General features: G+C 32.5%; 2 protein-coding genes across 4 annotated transcripts in view; both read right to left on the reverse strand.

Moving 5' to 3' along the window:
• Positions 1-5,354, reverse strand: part of LOC115874545 — a 92,457-nt gene extending 87,103 nt beyond the window's left edge. The window contains exon 1 of one of the 2 annotated variants that reach the window (XM_030889721.1): positions 5,075-5,354. In XM_030889721.1, coding sequence (XP_030745581.1) covers positions 5,075-5,140 — 66 coding nt within the window. In that variant the 5' untranslated portion in view covers positions 5,141-5,354. The remainder of the gene's footprint in view (positions 1-5,074) is intronic. The other variant, XM_030889720.1, reaches the window with a different exon arrangement.
• Positions 5,355-11,819: 6,465 nt separating this feature from the next.
• LOC115874546 (protein bark beetle) overlaps positions 11,820-23,965 on the reverse strand; it is a 53,616-nt gene continuing 41,470 nt past the window's right edge. Inside the window, exons 7-14 of one of the 2 annotated variants that reach the window (XM_030889722.1) lie at positions 22,459-22,670; positions 22,048-22,403; positions 18,564-18,689; positions 17,519-17,533; positions 15,863-16,121; positions 15,498-15,705; positions 15,083-15,336; positions 11,820-14,229 (exon numbers count right to left, since the gene is read on the reverse strand). In XM_030889722.1, the coding sequence (XP_030745582.1) occupies positions 13,417-14,229; positions 15,083-15,336; positions 15,498-15,705; positions 15,863-16,121; positions 17,519-17,533; positions 18,564-18,689; positions 22,048-22,403; positions 22,459-22,670 (2,243 nt within the window). In that variant the 3' untranslated portion in view covers positions 11,820-13,416. The remainder of the gene's footprint in view (positions 14,230-15,082; positions 15,337-15,497; positions 15,706-15,862; positions 16,122-17,518; positions 17,534-18,563; positions 18,690-22,047; positions 22,404-22,458; positions 22,671-23,965) is intronic. The other variant, XM_030889723.1, reaches the window with a different exon arrangement.

The raw sequence follows: 23,965 nt of genomic DNA on the forward strand, positions 1-23,965 counted from the left end.
AACTTGTCAACTTCAAAAAGTAGAAATATTTTTTTTAGTTAATGTCTCGGTTTTACTAGGAATAATCTGGACGTAGCCTACTCTGTTTACACAGATTCCGAATTAATTATTATAATCAGCCATATGCCCTGAGATTGTATGATGAGTTATAATTCGTTATAACTCAAGAAAGGGGAACACACAATAGATCTATAAGGTCGCGGTGATTAACTCCCCTCCTAAACATTCTACATTCTACAATCAGCCATATAATGGCCTACCCACTTAGCGAGGTAAAAAAGAGGCACAGGCAAAACGTTTTTTGAAACCTCGCCCAAATGCATAAAATTTACCAAAAAGCTATGAAACGGTATGCAGTTGATGGTCTTTCTTAAAAAATGTTTTCTCCAAACTTGTTCAAATAAAACAAACCAATTTTAACAAAACTATTTTTTTCAAAACATAAGCTAACAGTAAACAAACATAAAATAGTTAAACATGTTTATAGCTTCAACAAATACTTCTTGTACATAAATCAATATTTCTTCATTTTCTTTTCTGTACAAAACGAGTGGAACTAGCAAAAGACACAGATTAAAATTTTTTTAAAGCATGACGATAGATTGTAAAAGAGGACTTTTTCAATACGCGAGAGAAAAGAGGACAGTGAGATCAAAAGGAGGACTGTCCTCTGGAATAGAGGACTGTTGGTAACCCTACGATAGGGGCTCATATGCAGCTCACACTTCATAAGAAGAATCGCATCATACTACCTTTGCAACTAAATAATCGGCCGACTGGAAATTACATGTGAGCTCTTAAAAGGGCCCTACATGCAACAATATCTGAGAGATTTGAACTGAACAGTCCTTCGATTCAGTCCAAAACTCAACGTATAGTGATGCTTCGATAAAGATCTTATCAAAGAGATGAGATCTGCGACCTTTTAACATGCCGAATACTTTAACTGCACAGACCACAGATTTGGTGGGAACAGTATTAGACTATAGACTGACGAAATTAACTCTTATAAAATCTGAAAGGTGTAGTGTGAAAAGAACGGCATGCAGATCAAATCGTTGCATGTAGGGTAACTTTAACACACGAAATACCCGATCCGGCGTGAATGAGCTGTACTCAATTGATATTACACCCACAAGTTTCCACATTTTTAACTTCGGTGTTCGATCGGAAAGCAGTGTTTCGACATAGCTGGGCCGTTTCAACATGAACGGAGTACGAAAATGTAAAATCGCCTAATAAATAGTATGGTTAAGAAGAATATGGCCATACTTAACTGCAAATTAGAAAAATGTACTTTGAGGATTTATTTCTGCTAAATGTATATTTAATGAGTACAAATATATTTGAGAGAAAATATAGTCAAATTTCACAATAGCATGCTAAAACTTGTAAAATACTTTACCAAGAATCACCAGTTGTTTATCTGTAACATGGAAGTTGCGGACCATGTTTGGTCAAAACAGAACAGTAGTCAGTGATCCTTCTGACCGAAAAGTTGTGCATGTTAATCAAAATAAATAAAGACAATGGAAGTTCGAAATTCTTTGTATTAATAGAAGTTGGTTAGAAGTCGAGCACAAAGTTAGTGGACAGCTCTTCGAGGTATATACATGTATACATACAAAACGATACAACAAAACGATACGACAGCTTATCATTCTACGATGTCAACATATTGATGAAATTCAAGATAACCCAAAAACCATCAAGACTGTTTAAGGACATCCACAACCGAGAAAAATAAAAGATTTTTCTTGATTTTAGGAAAAACAATCTTCGGATTGCCACGGGGTTTCTAACAGAACACTGTCTCCTCAACGAACACCTCAGTAGATTGAAGCTGAGAAACAACGGCGAATGCAGATTCTGTGCAGAAAATGGGGAAATACCAGAACACCTCATCGCTGAGTGCGCCGAGACGACAACCATTCCTGCCATAAACTTTGGTACGATTGATGTCGGAGGTGGGGAACTGGCCTCTGTGGAGCCGTCTCAGATCATGGCTTTTGTCAAAGCTCTGAGACTGCATGATCAGTTATAACTCGTTACAACTCAAGAAAGGGGAACGCACAATAGATCTGTAAGGTCGCGTTGATTAATCCCCCTCATAAACACTCTACAAGGACATCCACCTTTTCAATATCATCTTTACAGATTACGTCTAGCACACAATCAATCTGCAGAGTATAGGCAAAGAGTAGATAAGACAAGAGGCGACAGTTCGCGCGGTACCTTTCATGTTTGAGTGGTGGAGAGAGTGACCTCGTCTCGCTTGTCCCTTTAAATTTTCGTAATTTTTTCGCGGGAAATTTGAAATAGACTATTATAAAAACTTGCCTGTATAGCTTATAAATAGTTACTGTATGGGTAAAGAAATAAATAGAAACAAAATAAATGAGTTTTCTAAATATTATATAAAATAAATTATAATTAGAAACATTTGTCGGGGAATAAAGATAATAAAAGCAATATTTTGTAAATCGTTGGTAAACAAGAGAAAGTGACCAAGTCGATTTGTAAGAAATGTTTTATTTACGTGCATTTTTTTTACATATGGACTTGAACAAGTGTAATATCACAATGTGGAGTTTATGTACAAAAAAATAGAGTTGCTCAATTTTTATTTAATAAATCCTCGCGATTACAAGCTTCTAACCATGTCTTCGATCTATGGATTACATTTAGTTTAATAACATAATTATATGGTATATTTCTATAAAAATACTTTTCAGGATCCTTCGGAAAAGAGTGAAATATTATGTTTGTCGAAGAATAAGACCTATTTTTGCAGTCTTTATAAGCACACACATTGCCACCATCTCGTCTTTTCCTGCTACTGGTGTCCTGTTCAGTATTCATATTTAACAATAATTACAAATTAGTACGCAATAAAAACGATACTAAAATTAAACCTTAAAAACTCTCAAAACGATAATATATCGAAAAACTCTGAAAACACACTTTAAAAAGGCAAAAATGCAAGAAAACAACTAATCAGATAAGTTTATGTTTAAGCCTGATTAGCACAGCTGATTAGCGTCCTAAAATCATAGGTTAGAATAAATAAAATACGCCGTTGTCAGATTTTATCTGTTTATCTTTGAAATCGATCAACTTAAGTCATTCTGTTTCTTTGATATTATCAGTACATTGCGAAAAAAGAACCTAAACCAACCTAAACTAAAAATTAACATTTCCGTATTAACATACGTTACTTATATCCTTCTTATATTATTAATTTATTTTAAGAAAATCTTGTTTATTTTTCAAAGAAATATACTTGGCAACAGACACAATGGGACTTGACGGGACCTTTAAATTTTAATACATCTGCGTCTCTCTCGCGAAATTCGACTTCTTTGTTCACTGTCGTCTCTTGTCTTATCTACTCTTTGGTATAGGGAAGACAAAACTGTCTCCGAACATCATCCAGTAGAATTTTTCCGCCAAATTTTATATCACCTGATAGGTACTACATCTACTACAGTTCTTGGTTTCATGAGAGACATCGATTTGAAACTTGGCAATTAACAACACAACAGCACTAAATGGCTAGCTATAGATTTGTTCGCTATTAAAAAATAATTATCCATACAATTCAAATTTAAAACATTGCACAAAGAGACTTTAACAGTTTCAAATAAAATTTGAAATAAAAAATAATCTCTTGTTAAATTCAACTTTATTATAAAATCAATAAAAAAATAACATATTAATGTAAATTTTGTTTCTTCTTTTAGGCCAATAAAAATGATTCAATGAGTGGGTTATTCTAATCGGTCAGTTAATAATCTTGATTGTAAAAGTATAACTCTATTGCAATGGATTCTTCTGGGTAAGTCACCAGTCACCACTAAAATAAAAACTTAAAAATATAATAACACTCAATCTTTTAATCAAATAATTACGAAAATAGTTTTATCTCTGTAACCTCTATCACACTGAAATAGAATAGTACAGAAACTGTTTAACGATTCAAAAAAAATACCTCCATTCACCATCTGAAGCAACAAATAATAAAAATCCCGATTTGAAAACAAATTTCAAGTGCCTTCAAGATGTTTCTCATTCATGACAATTAAAATAAACCCGACATATTTATTAAGTCGTTGGATTAAGAGTCTTAAATGAACTCAATTCAATTGCCCTAAACAGGTAAAATCACCTATTGTTACGAGTCTCTTTATAGACAATTTTTTCATCTCATGTGCCTAGTTTTGGACACATTTTAATATTCTGCTGCAGGATATAAACTGTAACCTGCTAATTTATATAATTTTCATCAATTTTTTCAGCCTTTTTTCTATTTTTACTTTCATAATTAGGCTTTCACATAATTTTATATCTGCATTGCCAATATTTTGAAATAATAACTCAGTTTTATCTAAGACTAAAACCAACCAAAATATATTACAATTTAAAGCCTGTGTATTATGAGAATATGAATTTTAATGCTGAAAGCTTTCTAACATCTAGCATGCGAAATATTTCCCAAATAACTTCACCTATCTCTCGAAATTGAAACTAAAGTAAAATTAAAGACCATACTTCCTTTTATAAATTATTAACCATATAAAGTAATATTTTCAAGTAAAACTGTAATAGAATCCCTAAAAATAACCCAATTTGATATATTTAGGAACAGAAAACTGTATAGTTCCATTCGTGATGCTCGTCACACATGGAAAGGACGTAAATAGTAAAACCCGAATAGTACAACATGGATAAAAAAAGGAAAAATGTGCAGTTATTTGTAGAAACCGGTAATATTTGTCCATAAAGATCGAGACGACCAGCCATATAATAGCTCCATTACTGCACACCATCGGGGGATAGAAGCGTTAGACGGCTTTACACATCAGGAATTAGAAAGCAGAAAAATGACAGCATGCCCTGAAACCTGCATTCCTTTGTTCCGATGTTCCTCTGTTTCGATCCGCAGCAGCCATTTTTTTCCTCTCTCTACGCCGCTTTCCGTGACCTTCAGCGAGGTTACTATGATCTTACACACTCACACACATAAAAACAACAAACAGCTGAACTGAAAATGGGAATCGTCGAAGCTACGCACCTTTTGATTGTAGTTTTCTTCGTTAATCGAGTGAGTCCTTAATTTGTGCGTGAGAAATTTTAACATGTCTTTCTTTCGATGGCCCGTCGGGTTCGCCACTTTGATTTAGTTTTTGGAAAATTTAGCGAAAAAAACGCACGAGCAGCGTGGAAAAATGGCCGCGAGATTCAGAATTTAGAGCCAAAATACTGCCATAACGGAATTTACTTAGGCCACGTCTGTTCTCTACCCGGCTCTTACTACTACTGATTTGTACGGAAAGCTAGTTCAGCTGATCTCCACTATCACATCGGAACAGTCCATTATTACTACCAGGTAAGGTCCTACATATAATATTTACTTCCTTAACCACCCTAGACGCGCACTTCAACAACACTTTACATCAGTCCCACTATAAAACCACCCATAAAACAACCTCGATTAACATAAGCACCTTAAAAAACGTAACTAAGGTCTTTAAAATATCTTTTATCACCTACCGACATTCCCTCGGAGTTGCGAATGGACTCGTCCGTCTCCCATTGATGACAAGGTAAGCCCGGTTCCTAGCTGTCTGTGATTGGCTAATGTTTACTATGCATTCATGCTCGCCCACATAACGTTGGCTGTCTTTGTCGCGCACGCGAGAGTTGCATAACATATAACAAGTTGTTCTGAAATCGGGCGCTCGAGGGCCACGTTGCCAGGTCGTCGTTTTTCGTTGAAGGAAGGCTCCAAAAACCAGAAGTTCGCCTCTTTTCCAAGTTTATCGATGAGTTTTAGCGGTGCATCAAAGTGCGGGGTGGGGGGTGAGACGGAAGAGTCACGTTTTAGACAAAAGAAGTTTTGTGCTGGCTGGTTTTTCGAGTTTTGGCAAGGGCGGGTAAATCTGGCAAGCAGAATTACAAATAAAGCCGGTGTTTTTTGTTAAGCAACTTAGAAATGAAGTCAATACGAAAAATTATATTATAATGAAAAAAATGCACCTTTGTGCATAAATGGTTACCTCATTTTTTTGTTTGTAAAAATGCATAATTTGTAAAAAGTATGTTTTACTCACTAAATATATTAGATATAGAATATTCAGCCAACGTTCATCGTCACGTCATATATTATTATTATTATTATATATTTTGTCGAACTCTCTCAATCACTTGATAACAAGATGATTGGTGACGTCATTACGGCATTTCAACAGTCTAAAGGACTGGAACTAAATTGATTGTAACTGATGAAGAGTGCAAGAAAAAAATAATAAATGTCAAAAAAAACGGAACTCGTACAATCAATAATATTGGAACGTACTTAAGATTTTCTGAACAATATGAAACATAACCAACATGAGATACAGGCCAGAACATCGATTTGTGACGTCAGCGCAATAGTCGGGCTTTTGAATTGTGCCATAATATGGTACTGCATATATTTTTTGCATAAATAATAGTATTTATTGATAGTTTTGCCAGATATAAATATGAAAAATATTATACACAAAGGTATTAAAAAATAACATTAACTTTTTATCGCGTTAAAGTAATTCAATAGCATTAAAATTTAGATCTAAAACACGAATATTAATATGAAATAAACTACAGCCTAAGATGAACAGAATGAAATCCAGATAATAAAAAGCATGTCCTAAAATTGCGTTAGCAAGTATTTAGCGATTAGTAATAATAAATAATATACCTACCTTGTGATAAAAAGTTTCCAAATATTAAAAAATTTGAAAACTATTCGTTTATCGACAAGTTAAGAAAATGTATTGTTTATGATAAGGGCAGAATACATTTTTAAATTTAATTAAAAATAATTGTAAAAATTTGCCTAACATTTAAAAAATGTGGATATCAGGTAGAATTAACTATTATCATTAAGTAATTTGTAGTTCGATGTTCATTAAGTAACCGTCTCAATAAATGGTAAATAAAAAGATAAAGATATAATATTTTTTTATATAAAATACTGAAATAAAGTACAATTCATTTAATTTATTTAAAATATATTGCCATTTCATAATAATAATATATTTCATAATAATAATAATCATTTTCAAAATTTATTTCATCCTGAATATCCAAACCTTGTTTTCTTTCATCGGGATGTTGCAACATACACAGTCATATAAGAGGGTTGATTTGGAAAAATTGTAGGCACATCATCTTCTGTAGGTTTTGAACGTCACCTAGTTACAGTTAATATACAGGCCCGGCAATGGATCTCTAGGCATAGGAATTACATGCATTGGAATGAAACGCCTATAAAAAGTCTATGCTTAAACAGAGATGGACAACAACTTCCCCGTTTCCACTGCCACTACGACTGTCTACTTAGACAAACTCCAATAAGATAACAAATTTTGGAAATTCCGCCACTTCCCATCCACTCATGATACCCATCTCCCTGTCCTTTATTTATCGCCATTATTTTATTTCCCTTCCCGCGCCTCCGCACCTCGCTATTCCGACTCCCGTCAGTTCATCACAGAGTTGCCAGGTCTACCGGTTTCGTCTGTAAGCTACCGATCTACCGATTTAAAGAAAAATCTAACGATATATTCAACTGCGTCTTTAGTTTTTTACAATAGAAGCACTTTTAAAAGCTGACTTATTTGACTAAAATTAAGCGACTGCCGCGTTGAATCTGTATAATCTGACTTTATTATTGTTTCATTAAATTTTATTTAGTAATAACACACATACAGGTCATCGTTCTGTCTAGTTGCAGAGTTACAGAGATATTCCTAAAAATCCTTATTACTCCTTATTAGGCGCGGTATTGGCGACATGCCCGAATAAGTTGATATCTTTTGAAAAGATTTTATTTCATTCATCTACTAAAGTTGAACCCATATTTTCCCCCAAAAAATGTAAACAAAAACAAAATTTAAGTTAAGAAACAACCTAAATTCGGACAAATATTTTAGTGATTTTCCCGTCAAAAAAGTATATTAATATGAAAAAAGAGTTGAGAGTTGCTACAGCTTTCCCATTGAAATGAAATTATCACTGATCAAAATTTGTACAAAGGTAAAAAGTGACTGCTACACTAATTTTTGACTGCTATCCCTACTTGTTATAGTTTTATATGTTTTTATTAATATATTAATATTATTTAATTCAATATTTTTTTTAATATTAAATAATATACCTAGCTATTTCTAATTCTTGTTATATTTATTATATTTGTATTTTATTTGAGTGATCTATTACGACACATAGGAATGCTAATTTTGGACTTAAATATTATATTTTATTTCGTTTCTGTACTTTTAATTTTTGTTGAAGATCTACCGAGAATTTTGTTTTCGTATGGAATTATAATCTAACAAACCCGGCAACCCTGTTCGTCTACTCCTTATAAAGTTTTTTCGGCCTAATTCCTTTGTCACAGCCGCGACTTTGTCAAGCGCCGCCGCTGACCGACTGTGTCGGGGCGACTGCTAGGAAGATCGTACAGTATTGCCATTTCATAGAATTGCACTTGCTATTTTAGAAATGATATCAAAGTTTTGCATGTTACTTTTCGTTTTAGAAAGAAGTTATGTGCCTAGAGAAAACATTCTTAAAATTGTTTCGTACTTTATTTAATATTTCATTAAGTAGGCAAGACAATGGGATTAGAAGATTTAGGATTTTGACAAGCCAACATAATTTCGATTTAATTGAATGGCAACACTGTCCGTCCTGTTTCTATTTTTCGATTCTGTTCTGTTAGTAGGCGGTAGCCCCCACACAAGCGTCATAAAGACCCGCCCGGCGCCCCCTCTCGCAGGGCTCTATTGTCGTATCACTTCTATGATCACTTCCCCTATACGATGGTAGGGAAAAGACACTTTATCCGTCTCTGTTGCACTGCAGTGTATTTTGCAACCTTACCATCTTTTTTTATCGCATTGAAAACCTCCTATTGCTAATATTCCTTTGCCAGTAGTGTATACCATCGGCCCTTATAGCCGAATTTTCCCTTATCACATGGCATTCTGCAAAATCCTTCTCACAAACAGCAGAAGCATTTGATACAGTGAAAGCCTTTTCGTGATGGATCGCAGATATCCATTTCTTACGTTTTTCGGGGTCCTTTGGGAAAGAGAACGTAGAAACAGATCCTGAGGACTTATTATAATTGTTGCTATAACAAGGCACAGAAGCACAGAACAATGTCGCGGGATTTTTTATTTCACAAAGTAAAAATAAAGAAACGAAAACTGTTTTACCTAAAAATACACGTCACTTACGTTGGTTTAACACTATACACTAACACTAACGCTATTAATTATGTTTTTATATAAATTCCCCAACTTTTTCCTAGTCCGGACACACAGCCAGCATCGCCGGGGTTACTATAATTTTTACCGAAAGTATGTTTTTTTTCGCGGGTACGATGTTATGAATCAGATCTAGATAGTTCACTATTCACTCAGAGTATACTGAAAATTATTTAGTATAATTTTATTAGCATTGAAACGCGTAAAAAACGAAACTAATGAAAACAATAGGTTTGTTTACGACTACTAATTCTCGATCACTTCGGTAGAACTGTCAAAACAGTCAGACCTTGAATATGACGTTAGCCACGTTTGAACTGATCTCAGACACACTCTAAAATTCATATTTGACATATAATGATGACGTGACGTTGAACGATAGATGAACAGTCTTTATATATTTTTCTGCTTGCCTCCAAACAATTTTTGATAACTTTTATGACACTACACTCACTACACCCACAATCACTTTCTTTTAAAAAATATTACTTTTACAATAAATACTTTTTCCACCTTTTTACATATCTTTTTTTGATCATTTTTTTTATGAAAAATGGTGTCTGGGAGTTTTTTGATATAAGAAATTTGATTTTGATGTCAATATGACTCCTACTTGTAGAGGGCGCCACGTACATATTTTTAACTGGTTTGAAGAGTAATAACTTTTCGTTCGTACCTGTATAAAACTACTAAGTAAAAATATACATTTACGACGTTTTTAACATAAAAAGCTCTCTAAATAGAGATCGCTACAAGTAATAGTTCTCGAGATATTTGAAATCGAAATTATCAATACCTGTCATCATTGACATAAACCAAACATGTTGACTAAATACTTAAAAAACTGAAATCATAAATTTAAAATGTTTTTTGTGCAAAAATTATCATCAGTCATCATTTTTTCGAAGAAAATTTTATGATTAATTTAAAAAAATAAAATTTCCCAAATTTATCATTTCAGTCAAATAACTATCTACTCAACATGTTTATTTTTTGTCAATAATGACATGTATTGACTATTTCCACTCTAGATATCTCGAGAAGGGTTGCTCGTAACGATTTTTACAAAGAGACATTTTTTTCTTAAAAAATTACGAAAATGTGTATTTTTTCACTCAGTAGTTCTATACAGGTATGGACAAAAAGTTATTACTCTTCAAAACAGTTAAAACAAAGGTTAAAACACATGTAGGTGGTGCCCTCTACAAATAGTTCAAATGACATCAAAATCAAATTTCTCATGTCAAAAAACTATCCGACAGCAATTTTCATCCAAATATTGACGTTACTTCAGAAATTATTTGGAAAAAATCGAAATAAAAATGAAACTTCTACACCCTGTATCTCCGAAACTAGGTAAGCATTTTAGGACGTATATTTATAAGAAGTTTTTTACTTATTTTTACTTGCAGAATATGCTACCGAAGTTTCCGGAATGCACTTCGGACCACCCTGTAGATCGTAAGCTAGGGGGGCCTTACTTTAGGCTGGGGCCCGGTTGGCAAAGACCACCCAGATTATATGGCCAGTCCGACCCTGTATACTTTTATACGTGTCCAAATTTTATAAGCATACACTGTAATAATAACTTACGCTAATAATACTAAAACGACATTATTTGATAAATAAAAAAAGTAGAACATAATTAAAATACGTTTTTTATTACATTATAGATTAGTTATAAAGTTTTTGCATTAATTAGGTACACTATAGGTCAGTGCAAACTATAGCCGTGGGCAATTAAAAATAAATAAAACTGCTTTATCGGTAGTAAAAAGTATTTTAATGCATAACGTAGTCGATAATAATTCTAATCGTTTATACAAACAAACGTAAGGCATAAATATTTACAACAATCATATTGCAAAACACACATGCTTATAATAATTAAACTTAGGTCGCTATATTAACTGCTTATTTACAAATTATTTAAAGCACTTATTTCTTTTTTATACCTAATTAAAATTTGTTCTCTACAAAATGAACGTTTAAAATTTTTAAAATTTCCTTATAATATAACAGTATAAAATCGGATTATATACAAAACAACAAACTAGTATCACATCTAATTATTACATTTTATTTTTAAAATAATTTTATCAGTAGAAATATAGTTTATCGTCTATTCGTAACATTCGAAATAAATAATATTTAAGCTAAAAATTAACAGTACGGTATAAGTCACAATTACATATGTACATACAGTGTGTTTCCTAAATTATAGGAATGTCTTAAAATGCTTAAATGCTCAGCTATATTATCAGTTTATATCCTTATCTATTTTTTTCTTATATGTGTCTTGTTTTTTCCAATTCTATACAGGGTGAGTCTTAAATAAGTGCAAATATTTTTAGGGGTAGTATATTTCGACCTCAGAAACATGTCTATGAGGAAAACTTGGAATTTTTTAAAAATTTCTTGGAAATTTCTTAAATTTTTAGACAAAAACATAATATATTCATAATATGGCAACATAGGCAGTAGATTAAACTTACAAGAAAGAAAACCTAGAAAAGATTCAGCGGTTCTCAAAATTTAGGCGAAAAATATATTTTTTTTAATTTTCAAAGCAAAATATCTCGGTTATTTTAGACTTATTTGAAAAACGGTAAAGAGAAAATGAGTTTCTTGTATCGATATCTGCCAACCCTGAACATTTTTGCACATCACATCCTGTATAACATAAATTTTAAATGTATTGCTTTTTCGTATTAAGACATATTGAGATTGAGCATAAATATTTGTTCTATATGTAAATCTTAAATATAAGTTTTGGGATAAAAATATTCTAAAACACTTTGTAGATAAATATGAAAATGACATCACATGTTACACCTTTTAATTTTTGGACGGTCAACAAAGGCACATGTTGCGTTATTTTGGTAAACCAAAGTGCATGTATTTTAGTATTTTCTTGTTGCAACCACAGTATTATTCGTTATTAATAATTGTTCTCAGTCTTGTATAAGACACTTACAAATCGCTAAAAAATTTAAAAATAAAAGTTTTTTTGTAGCTTTGATTTTGTTCTTAATCAATATGATAGACAACTATCATTATGTCACATATTCATTTCCTAGATAGACTATTGATGTGTATTAGAAAGAAAGTTTTACTATTTCCTTCTAGTATCAGAAAATATATTTTCAAATAATCACATCTTGGCATTGCGTTTGGTTCCCTTCAGTTCTACATTGCTGTCTCCAAAGGCTGACTTTTACTCCTTCCAGAATCACCCAGAGTAGGACTGAACATTGATTCTGTATTATAGTCCAGACTGTACTCCATATCGGTTATTTGACTAGAATACGTTGGTGAATAGTTTCTAAGAGGTGCTTTAGGTAGTCTAGACTTCAGTTCTTGTAACCCAGAAGGTTTATCTGATGTGTAGCTAGGAGGCTCGTAGTTTCTAGTAACAGAATTATTCGTACTTCCGCCGTGCAATGGAAGTGTATAAGGAAGATATATTTTCAAATAATCACAGCTTGGCATTGTGTTTGGTCCCCTTCAGTTCTACATTGCTGTCTCCAAAGGCTGACTCTTACTCCTTCCAGAATCACCCAGAGTAGGACTGAACACCGCCTGGTCATGAGGAATGTAGTCAAAATCAGTTTCTAACAACACTTCGCTTTGGCTTTGGTGGCACCGGTACCTGGTATCCATCATCCTCTTGGACAGATCTAGATCTACTAAACTGACCAGGATGTGCCAAACTCACTGTATTATAGTCCGGACTGTACTCCATATCAGTTATTTGATTAGAATACGTTGGCGAATAGTTTCTAGGAGGTGCTTTAGGTAGTCTAGACTTCAGTTCTTGTAACAACCCAGAAGGTTTATCTGATGTATAGCTGGGAGGCTCGTAGTTTCTAGTACTGCCAACTTGAGACTGATAATTACTATTAGTAGCAAAAGTAGACGTATCTTTAAACCCAGCATTTCTAACTGTCAAGGACGAAATTAACTGTAAGAAATGTTTAGTTTTATAAAAATTTGGTTGATTTGATTTCTAGAAGCCATCGTCAATTCTTTCTAGCATAGGAAGATATATTTTCAAATAATCACAGCTTGGCATTGTGTTTGGTTCCCTTCAGTTCTACATTGCTGTCTCCAAAGGCTGACTCTTACTCCTTCCAGAATCACCCAGAGTAAGACTGAACACCGCCTCGTCATGAGGAATGTAGTCAAAATCAGTTTCTAACAACACTTCACTCTTCGCTCTAGTCTTTGGCTTTGGTGGCACCGGTACTTGGTATCCATCATCCTCTTGGACAGATCTAGATCTACTAAACTGACCAGGATGTGCCAAACCCACTGTATTATAGTCCGGACTGTACTCCATATCAGTTATTTGATTAGAATACGTTGGCGAATAGTTTCTAGCAGGTGCTTTAGGTAGTCTAGATTTCAGTTCTTGTAACAACCCAGAAGGTTTGTCTGATGTGTAGCTGGGAGGCTCGTAGTTTCTAGTAACAGAACTATTAGTACTTCCGCCGTGCAATGGAAGTGTATCCGTATTAAAATAATCGCTAGGGGGATACGAAGAATCCCCATTTAGCTTATAAGGTTGCATGATTGGAGTCTCGTCTGTTATAGTCTCGTCCTGTATACTGCCAACTTGAGACTGATAATTACTATTAGTAGCAAAAGTAGACGTATCTTTAAAACCAGCATTTTTAAATGTCAAATCGTAAGCAGGTTTGGAATAGTGGTTATCGAATTTGGAAGGACTTTTGTGGTAGTCTAAAGTTGTAAACGGATTAGGATTAGAAGGTTCATAAGTGTCAACTGAATGAGTGTCTTCTACTGAAGAGTTATAAGCCGACTTCTCCATGCTGTCAATTGAGCCGTTGCTGATGACTTTCTTGTAATCTGAAGTTTTTGTTAGAGTATCTGTCGATCTAGTACTCTGAAAAAAAGTAAAAATGTGTCAATAGAAATAGATCATTTTTGCATTTTTGACTTCTACTTGAAATTCTATTCTTATCTATCTATTGTGAATTTTTTTTATCCAAATATAACTAATTCTGTTAAATATAAACAATGTTGACTATATTGCAAAATCGTAAACATTCAAAATTATTTATGTATGGCTCAGGTCACATTGCTTTTTGTAAACTATCTATATTTAACTGTTGATTTATTCTTTGAAAGCAACAATAATAGACAATTATTTTTTTTTCAAGTATCGCTACGTACAGGTTGAGCCTTAAATAAGTGCAAATATTTTTAGGGGTGGTATATTTCGGCCCCAGAAACACGTCTATGGTTTTTTCGCACTTTTTTTAAAATTGGTATCTTACAAAAAAAATTAAATTTTTACTTAAATAACATAATATCTTGATATTATGGCAACAATAACTCGGTTATCTTGGACTTATCTGCAAAACGGTAAAGATAAAATATGTTTCTTTTATGGAGCCCTGTGAAAATATTTCCACTTATTTAAGACTCACTCTGTATATCTTAATTGATGTTAACTTAACTAGTTCACAGCAAATAAGCTTTTAGTCACGTGATTAAATTTGAGCGACACAGCGTTGCCCACTTTTACATATTTTCTTTTAATCAAAATATTTTAGGGGAAACCAAAAAAAAAATAATTATACAGTTATCAGCCCGGTGTCGACTATATCAGTGGTTGGCAACAATGAATTTAAAAATCGCGCCCTCGATTACGTAACTAAAAATTTAATTGGTATCGCTTATAGTTACAAATTTCAAACTTAAGACATATTTTAAATAAAAAGCTAGTCACTTACTAATTGTCCAACTTTTTTCCTATAATTTGGATCAGCAAAAGGACTGGTCGACAGTCCCACTGATCTTAAAGAATGTAGACTTTGCCTGATACTGTTTCTCCTTTCTAATCTTTGGGCATGTCTGTACTTGGATTTGTACCACCAGAAAGACACTACAATTATTATCAGAAGAATTGCAATTGCTATACTGCTAAACACTGCTATTGTAACAAAATCATTTGCTAAAGGCATAATGCTTATGGAAACCTGTGGATCTGAAAAGAACGTATATTTAAAAATATTTTTTTTCGAAACAATAATATTTTCAGTCAACCAGAAGCAATGAATTTTTTATGTTAGTTTTTTCTGAACATTTAATATATTAAAATTTCCCTTAAATGAAACATGTAATAGTCCCAACAAACTTAAAACTTACCAATCTCACAGATAAATGGGCTACGCCTGTTGCAGTCTTCGATCTGGACAGCCTGGTACGCAAATATAGTGCACTGTCTTATCCTATCGATATCTTGGACCCAGACTCTGTCAGAATACAAGTACCATTGGTACTGGCGTCTTAGGAAGTCGAATAATGGTAAATAATTCACATTTCCGACTAAGTATGGCATTGAAGCATTGTCAGCCTAAAAAAATAACCAAAATAAAAATAAATTAGAATGAATTATGTAGATGAGATACTCAAAGGAATATTGCATAAAATATTGTGATCCTATAGAGATCTTCTTTCATGAAATAGTAAAAAATTTGGTAAAAAACTGGTAAAAAGATACCAAAACTTACTTCACAAAAGGCTCTGGCTTCCCAGAACGTCATGGGAGCTCCAACATACATGTAGCAAGTCTCACCAACCAGCTCCCATCCTGGAGGACATTTATTGCCTAATATACTCTGGTTGGTCATATAGAATGGTTCGTATAGTACTTCTAGCAACCTCAGATCGTCACTTTGATCACGAATTCTTCCTCGGACTGCCAAGGTAGTGTTCACGCCCCAATAGTTGTAGACTGCGTCGATTTTGGTGTCCCATAACTGAAGAGTACTAAATAAAAACACAAAAATGGACAGTCAGAAGAGTATTACTTTCACAAATAATGTTTAACAAGTAACATGAGGCAAACACCATACCGTGCTGGCAACTCTAAATTTTGGGTCGGTATTTACATGTAACGGTAAATCGCATAGGGATCTTATTAAGTTGGAGTGAGAGAAATGCGACGGTGTGTGCTGTTGCGGCTTTGCCACATTTCTCCGGTAGGCCTTTCCTTATCAAGCAAAACGCTTATTTTCAAAATATTTTTTTTCGAACTAGATAAAATCATTAGATATGTTTCCGAGCATGAGCATGTGAAATGGAATTATAAGGATATTGTTAAGGTGTCCATATTTTTTATAACGAGAAAACGCCAGTAATCGCGATTATCTAAAAACTCAATTTTTAACACATAACATGCGATAACTCAAGAACCGCTTTAGATATTGACACTTTTTTTTATTTTGAAGTTCGGATCTTTTTCGAGATGTTTAAATGAGAAAAAATCGATAGGCTTGATTTTTTTTCATTCCGAAATTTAAAAAAACCCTTCCATTTACTTTTAGTGCATAACAATTTTCAGCAATCGTGTAACTTTTTTATTTGTACAGATTTTCACATACTGTCTGCGAAGAAAATATAGCAGAAATATTAAAAAAGTTTTTGAAAAAAAAGTACATTCAATTTCTAATGGATTTCGAGATATTGATTATTGAAACTAGAGTTCTAATAGCGCGACTACTGTCGAACACCAACTCAATTCCACTTATTTTTACCAATAGCAGTTTTTCTAAAAATTTACAAGCTATGGGGACTATTAAAACGACTCGTCCACGTCTCTTAGCAATGTGCACAGATTCTCGGTTTATTTCATACGTTTGGCAACGTCTTTACTGTTCTCTCTTTGTTCAGTACATTATAAACGCACTGTACTCTTCTTACATACGGAAATATCGACCCAAAACTAACCTTTGTCAGCCTTTAGTATAACAGACTTGTTCAAAAATAAAAGAAAAGCAGCTCACATAATTAAATGGTTATTTTTCTATTAAGTGTGCAAAATAAGTGTTGTCACAGTAAATACTAATTTTGAACACAAAATACAAATAAGAATTTTGTACTGAACTGAATTTTTGTGATATTCAAATAAAAATTAACTTTTTAATTTTTTATGAAGAAATGAATTTGCTACAAATGAATAGATATTATTCTATGTATACTCATACATAAAGGAAGTGACTTGATTCTCCCCTTTTGGAATATAGTGTTGTTAAAATTTAAACTTAAAACAAATGTGTTATGCCCTGAATAAAGAAAAAATATACAAAAAGCACACATGACCAACAAATAATTGTAACAGTACAAACAGTGCACTAAACCAACCTTATAAATATACTGAGTCTTACCTGTTAAACTCAAATCTTCGTTTTCATGCAACAAAAATAAACTAATTAATAAAATTAAGTACTCATTTATATCTATGGCCAATTAATAACTGACAGAAGGCCAGTAACTTCACAGAACCGAAAAAAATGTTATATACAGGGTCCTGCAAAAGTGCTTATGCGATATAATACCTGGAATATCTGCAAAATCGTCCAGGAAGTCTATTGATTTTTTTTTGGGAACGCTGCAAAATTAATTATTTTTTTAGCTGTTATAGATGCCCGAGACACTATTGCATAACCCTGTATAAAGAATTGTTCATTAGAAAATAAATTATATATTATTATTGCAGCTAATATACCTGTAGAACAGTTAATGAAAAAAGTGTTAAGTTCATTATTTCTATTAGGTTAAACTATGGAGTGTAGAGAAGAGGAGAAATATCTCTTATGGGACTTTACTTGAAAAAGTGGTCACAAAAATGGGAAGAATAAGGGTTCACCAAATGACCACATTGGCGCTAATGAAGCATAAATCTAAAAAATGAAAAGTAACCATAGATAAGAGAATAAAATTAACATAACCAAACATTACCTAAAAAAGCTTTATTTTTATTTTTTAGAGTATAACACAATTATTTTTAAATATTAGAGGCCCAGTTTACTGCTGCTGAATAAAAGTCGAAAATTTATTTCACGTGACATGAAAATAAAATTTGTATTTTTTTTGAAAATCGCGCCTTCACGTGAAATATTAATCTCTTTTGAATCATTTCCTGTTCTAAACATTTTCGGCTCATATTTTTAATTTTAGGTTTTTGCTACAGCAGCGTCATCTTAAGTCATCTTTTATGGACATTTTTTAATGCAGAAAGATATTTCTCCTTACCTCTACACTCCATAGGTTAAACTAAAAATGCATTAAAATTATAAAACAGTATAAAGTTTTGCCAATTTTTATTCTAAGTGAAACAAATAACCCAGGAATCTAATATTTTAAAGAATTCTATCTAAAAACCGTTATTTCGACCTAATTATTTTAATTTAATAAATAGGATATACTTACAGAGATCTGTTCACAGTGATTATTTCATAGTCATTGTCAGGATTGAAGAATATGTTGTCCACGTAATGTTGACCAGCTGTCCCAGCCACTACAGTTGATTTGCTTTCAGGCTTTATTGCGTAATTACTGAAATAAATACCATTTATTATAGTTCTTTATTTATTCGTTATTTTAAAGTTGTACTTTAAAATAAACTTAAATTATACAGGGTTGTTCACCACATACGACACGGAGTATTGTAGCTAAGTGATTATATTTTTACAAATTGTAAGTTTTGGGTTCGTTGAAGGACTATTAGAGCTACAATTTGATAATATTTTACAAGATACAGAGTGTCCCAAATAAGTTAAAAATATTTTAGTTGTATTTTTTTAAATGGAACACCCTGTATATTATTATATTTTTAGATTCTACCACTGAAATAAAGGTAAATTTGATTAAGCTATATCACACTTAAACCTTACCGTTTTTGAAATATCTTCAATTTTATGAAATTGCAGTAAAAATTTTAGGGCTTCATTTCTCCAAAGGTGATAAGGTATTAAAAACTTACTATGTACTATGTAAGTTTTTAATACTAAATAATTACTGAAGTTTATTTATTGATTGTGTTGCAATAATAAACAAAATACTACCTTATACAGGGTGTCGAAAATATATATTAATTAATTAGTAGCTTTAAAGGTTGTATTATGTCATGTTTTACCTATCTCTTCAAGTTTTTGTTGAAGTAGCATTTTCTTATAATTTAGACCTCATTATACCCATGGAATATTGACATTTTATATTATTTTTAAAAATGTAACAAATTTTCAAAGAGTAGCAGTTACTAATATGGTCGATATAATTCGCTTATTTCATTAAAAACATGAAAAACTGTTTAAATATTTGTTAAATAGCACCAATTAATATGATCCTAGTAAAACTACATTAATTGACTGTTTACTTTGATTAACAATAATTGCTCCAAATACTAAAACCCCGAATTTTGTATGTGTATGACAATGTGGTAAAAAGTAACACCTTATAAATTTTATTTAATTTTTTTGACGAATGATTATTTATAACAACAGAGATGTTCATTTACATAACTTAGTATTGTATTGATTTCTGAGTAAAATCCACATTTATTTAGACTAATTTTGTAGCGTTTTTTTATAAACATTACCACTGCGAACGGCAGCTTTTCATCGGAGAGCAATCGTGGATAAGGTATTTCACTGGAAAGAACTAATTATTAACAATAAACAAAAAAATACAGATATTGGGCGCCAGGCATGTACAGAGAAAGAAAACACAGTTGTATATTACTTAAAACTAATGACTGTATTTATTCATGGTGTCCTCATTCTGACCCCTTTTGTATTGGATGGCCGAGTGCAGAGATGCGAGACCACCTCACGCTGCTACTGTTTGAAGCAAGGTTACATAAAGAACAGCTAAGTGTAGATTTAAGTTCAAGTTTTACATTTAACATTAAAACATTTTCAGTCGTTTCGCTACACCTTATTTGGCGCCCCACGTTGGGCGCCAAATAAAGTGTAGCGTTTTTTTTAAACATTACCACTGCGAACGGCAGCTTTTCATCGGAGAGCAGTCGTGGGTGAGGTATTTCACTAGAGAGAAAACTAATCAATAACAATAAACAAAAAAATACAGATATTGGGCGCCAGGCATGTACAGAGAAAGAAAATACAGTTGTATATTACTTAAAACTAATGACTATATTTATTCATGATGTTATTTGCTGGTACATGATATTGTAGAGTTCTAGTAAATATATAGTGGTTATATGTTAACGAAAGTGGTGTTAAGAATTGTACCAAATATCCATGAAAACAACTATGATAAAATACCAGACATGTAAAGTTTAAGAGAATACCTGAAATGTAGCATTACTTTAATTAATTTGATATACTTTATATGATGTTAGTGCAATAATAATATCTATAAAAAAGTAATACTATTACAAGGCGTAATATAATGAAACCTAAAATCTAAATCATATTGTAACTACTAAATCGACATAAATGTTCTTAATAATCTAACCACTAAATATAGTCTGTACGATATTATTTAAAATGTACGTTATTAAGTTAAGACTGAAAATCGACTGAAAACCAGAACCTAAATCTACACTTAGCTGTTCTTGAGGCAATCCTGTTTCGAAGAGTAGCAGCGTGAGGTGGGCTCATATCTCTGCACTGTCTGTCGGCGATCCTGTTGGCCAAAACAACAAAAGGGGCCAGAATGAGGACACCATGAATCACTTCAGCCGTAGCTACTGTGCCAGCAAAATACAAATACAAGTTAGGTTGGGACATCCAAAACTCTACCCTGTAACTTCGAAATAGCAGCTGATTCAAATTATACAGCAAGATTTTTATAATTGCAGTTTCTCGAAGCAAGGATTTTTTGGTGGTGACAGTCGGACGGTCAAAGCCAAGTGACGTTAAGCACGGAGAGAGTTGACAGAAGCGATGTTGACAGCGCCTCCACAGAACAGTGAAACGATAGCAGGGTTGCCGACTAGAGAACGTAAAAATTACGTGTCAAATAAACTATCCGGCCTGAACGAGAGGGAATCCGGTGATGATAGGCCCAGACACCATATATTATATATAAAAAAGACATGTAACGAACTAAAAACGTTACAATTTATTAATTAAAACAATTAAGTATGTAATTAACTAATTGGTAGGCGGACATAATAGACGTATATTAATAATTAGTAATAATTGGTATACTCTTTTAGAAAGATTTAAATAGTGTTCTTTTTGTAAACAAATGGGCTTGCAATACTATTATTTTTACCATCTGTGCATTTTGTACATATGTTGCTTTAAAAAAATCTAAAATATCAATATTCCATGGATATAGGAATAGGTAAAAAATGGTATAATACAATTTGATAGACAATTAAATTGTGCATCTGATTCACTTAAAATATATAGGGTGTTCCATTTAAATTAAACAAGTTCTTGCCGCTTAAAGTTAGTAATTATTTAATATAATTTTTTAGACACTCTGTATAAGGTAGTATAATTTTTATTATTGCAACATAATATCTGATCAATAAATAATCTTCAGTAAATATTTAGTATTAAAACCTTTAATACCCTTGGAGAAATGAAGCCTTACATTTTTTACTGCAATTTCACAAAATTGAAAATATTTCAAAACGGTAAGGTTTAAGTGCGATAAACCTTAATCAAATTTACCTTTATTTGACTCTGATTGTGACCTTTGTCAAATTTACCTTTATTTGACTGATTTATACAGGGCGTTCCATTTAAAAAAATACAACTATAATATTTTTTACTTATTTCGGACACTCTGTATCATGCAAAATTATTTTTAAATTGTAGCTCTAATTGTCTTTCAACGAACCCAAAACTTACAATTTGTAAAAATCTAATCGTTTGGCTACAATGCTCCGTGTCGTATGTGATGAACAACCCTGTATATAAAATAAAACACCTACTTGTAGAATCCATTGTGTGTAGTTGTTTGAAAGATATTCAATCTCACTTTATCGAAACCAGACACCTCTAAATTCTGTTGTCCTATATTCCTTCTAACAAAATTGTAAGTAAAATTCGAAACAACTTGTTTGAGCACGATATTATTGTGATATTGTGCGTAGTTTCTCGTAAAATAATTCCTAAAAATTGTTACTTCTTGATACGGGGATGACTGTCTTCCTTCTACGTATAAAGTAGGCAAATTGGTATTGTTCACAAAGAGATTGTTGTAGATCCAGCCTTGTAGAGATGTAGCTGAGCTTCGAGAATCGGCTTTAATGAACAAACCTCCGATATTTTGTTCTACTAAGTTACTCTGAAATTTTTTAATTATTAATGAAGACAAAACTAATTATGATGTTTAAATTTACCCTAAAGAATATGGATTGAGTATTTTGAACGTCAATTTCAACCGAAGATTTACAAGTAGTAAAATTTCCGTACAGCGCTCTGCAGTTTGATTTGATCTGGTTTCTTTCGATTGTTACTATAGGGTTGACTTCACCGGCAGCCATGTAGAGCATTGCGCCCTGAGTGTTGTTTGTTATAACTGAATAAGTTATATTGTGTTGAACGTCACGACCTAAAAGAATAAATAAAATTGTTTTTTTTTTCTTTACATTAACATAATTTTTGAGGATATGGTTCACAAGTTCTTGGTAATTTTAGAAATGATAACAAAAATTATAACTTGCTCTTGGATCGCACTTATAAGACACAATTAAAACATTGTCATGAAATACAGATATATTATAAGAATATATTGCTAATACCGCATTTACACAATGAGTGGAAAGTGAAGCCAAAAAAGAAATAGGAATGTCAATCTTGCATAAGTCTATCCTTTTCGTTTAACAGGATTTTCGTGGGCACGCACGCATCAAATAAAACGATATGGATTCCTCTACTTCATCGCTGAACGCTGTCACTTGTCCGCGCACTATTTTAAACTCTAAATATTAATAACATATAATAATAACCCATGAATACAGAACAACAAACAAAAATGTAATATACCAAATACCATGCGAATGCGTTAAATATTACATTGGTGAAACATCTAGACCCCTAAATGTTCGAATTAAAGAACATAAATATTATTTAAGAAAGGGAGATTTTCACAAATCTGAGATTTATCAGCATTCATGGGACACAGGGCACAGAATAAATTTTAATAACACCAAAATTATAATGAAAGAAGAGATAGCCTCTAAAAGAAAAATAAAAGAGGCTTTTTTAATACAATCTAATAAAAATAAATGTATTGCTCATGCATCTGTAGATGTTAGTAATGTATGGCAATCGCTTCTTTGATTTTACCCAAGCAGCATTTGGACGTCGGGACAACGTTCTGTCACGCGACCAAACGTCGGGGCACAACGTCGGCACAACATCTTGCCAACCCTAGTCTGCACTAATTTGGAGAATAATTTTTGGGTCGAAACGACGTTGGATACCGACGTTGGCTAGCAGCCTAATTTAGTACAAACTGCAACGTTGTTTAAAATCCTAATTCACAGAAATACAAAACTATAATAATATGGCGTCTAAGTCGTGTTTCCCCTAAATTGGGATAATTATAGTAAAAATATTATTTTTATGATTTAGTTAGAGACATATGCCAGATGGCAGTAAAGGAAAACAAAACAGAAGTATTTAAGTGTGGAGGATGTTTGAAGATCATAATTATTGAAACACTTTAACCGACTCTGTAACTCGTTACCCAAGGCAAAAAAGTTAAACGCAAACAACTTTATTGATAAATGTATTGTTTCTACTTTGAAAAATACTAATGGGCCTTAAAATTAAAAAAGTTTTAAAAAATTTCTTGAATTTTTTTTAGTAAAATGAGAATAATTTATTCGCAGTCGAAAAAAT

This window comes from Sitophilus oryzae, unplaced genomic scaffold, assembly GCF_002938485.1.
Source record: "Sitophilus oryzae breed Bouriz unplaced genomic scaffold, Soryzae_2.0 scaffold_1297_pilon_pilon, whole genome shotgun sequence".
In the NCBI taxonomy this organism is placed as follows: domain Eukaryota; kingdom Metazoa; phylum Arthropoda; class Insecta; order Coleoptera; family Curculionidae; genus Sitophilus; species Sitophilus oryzae.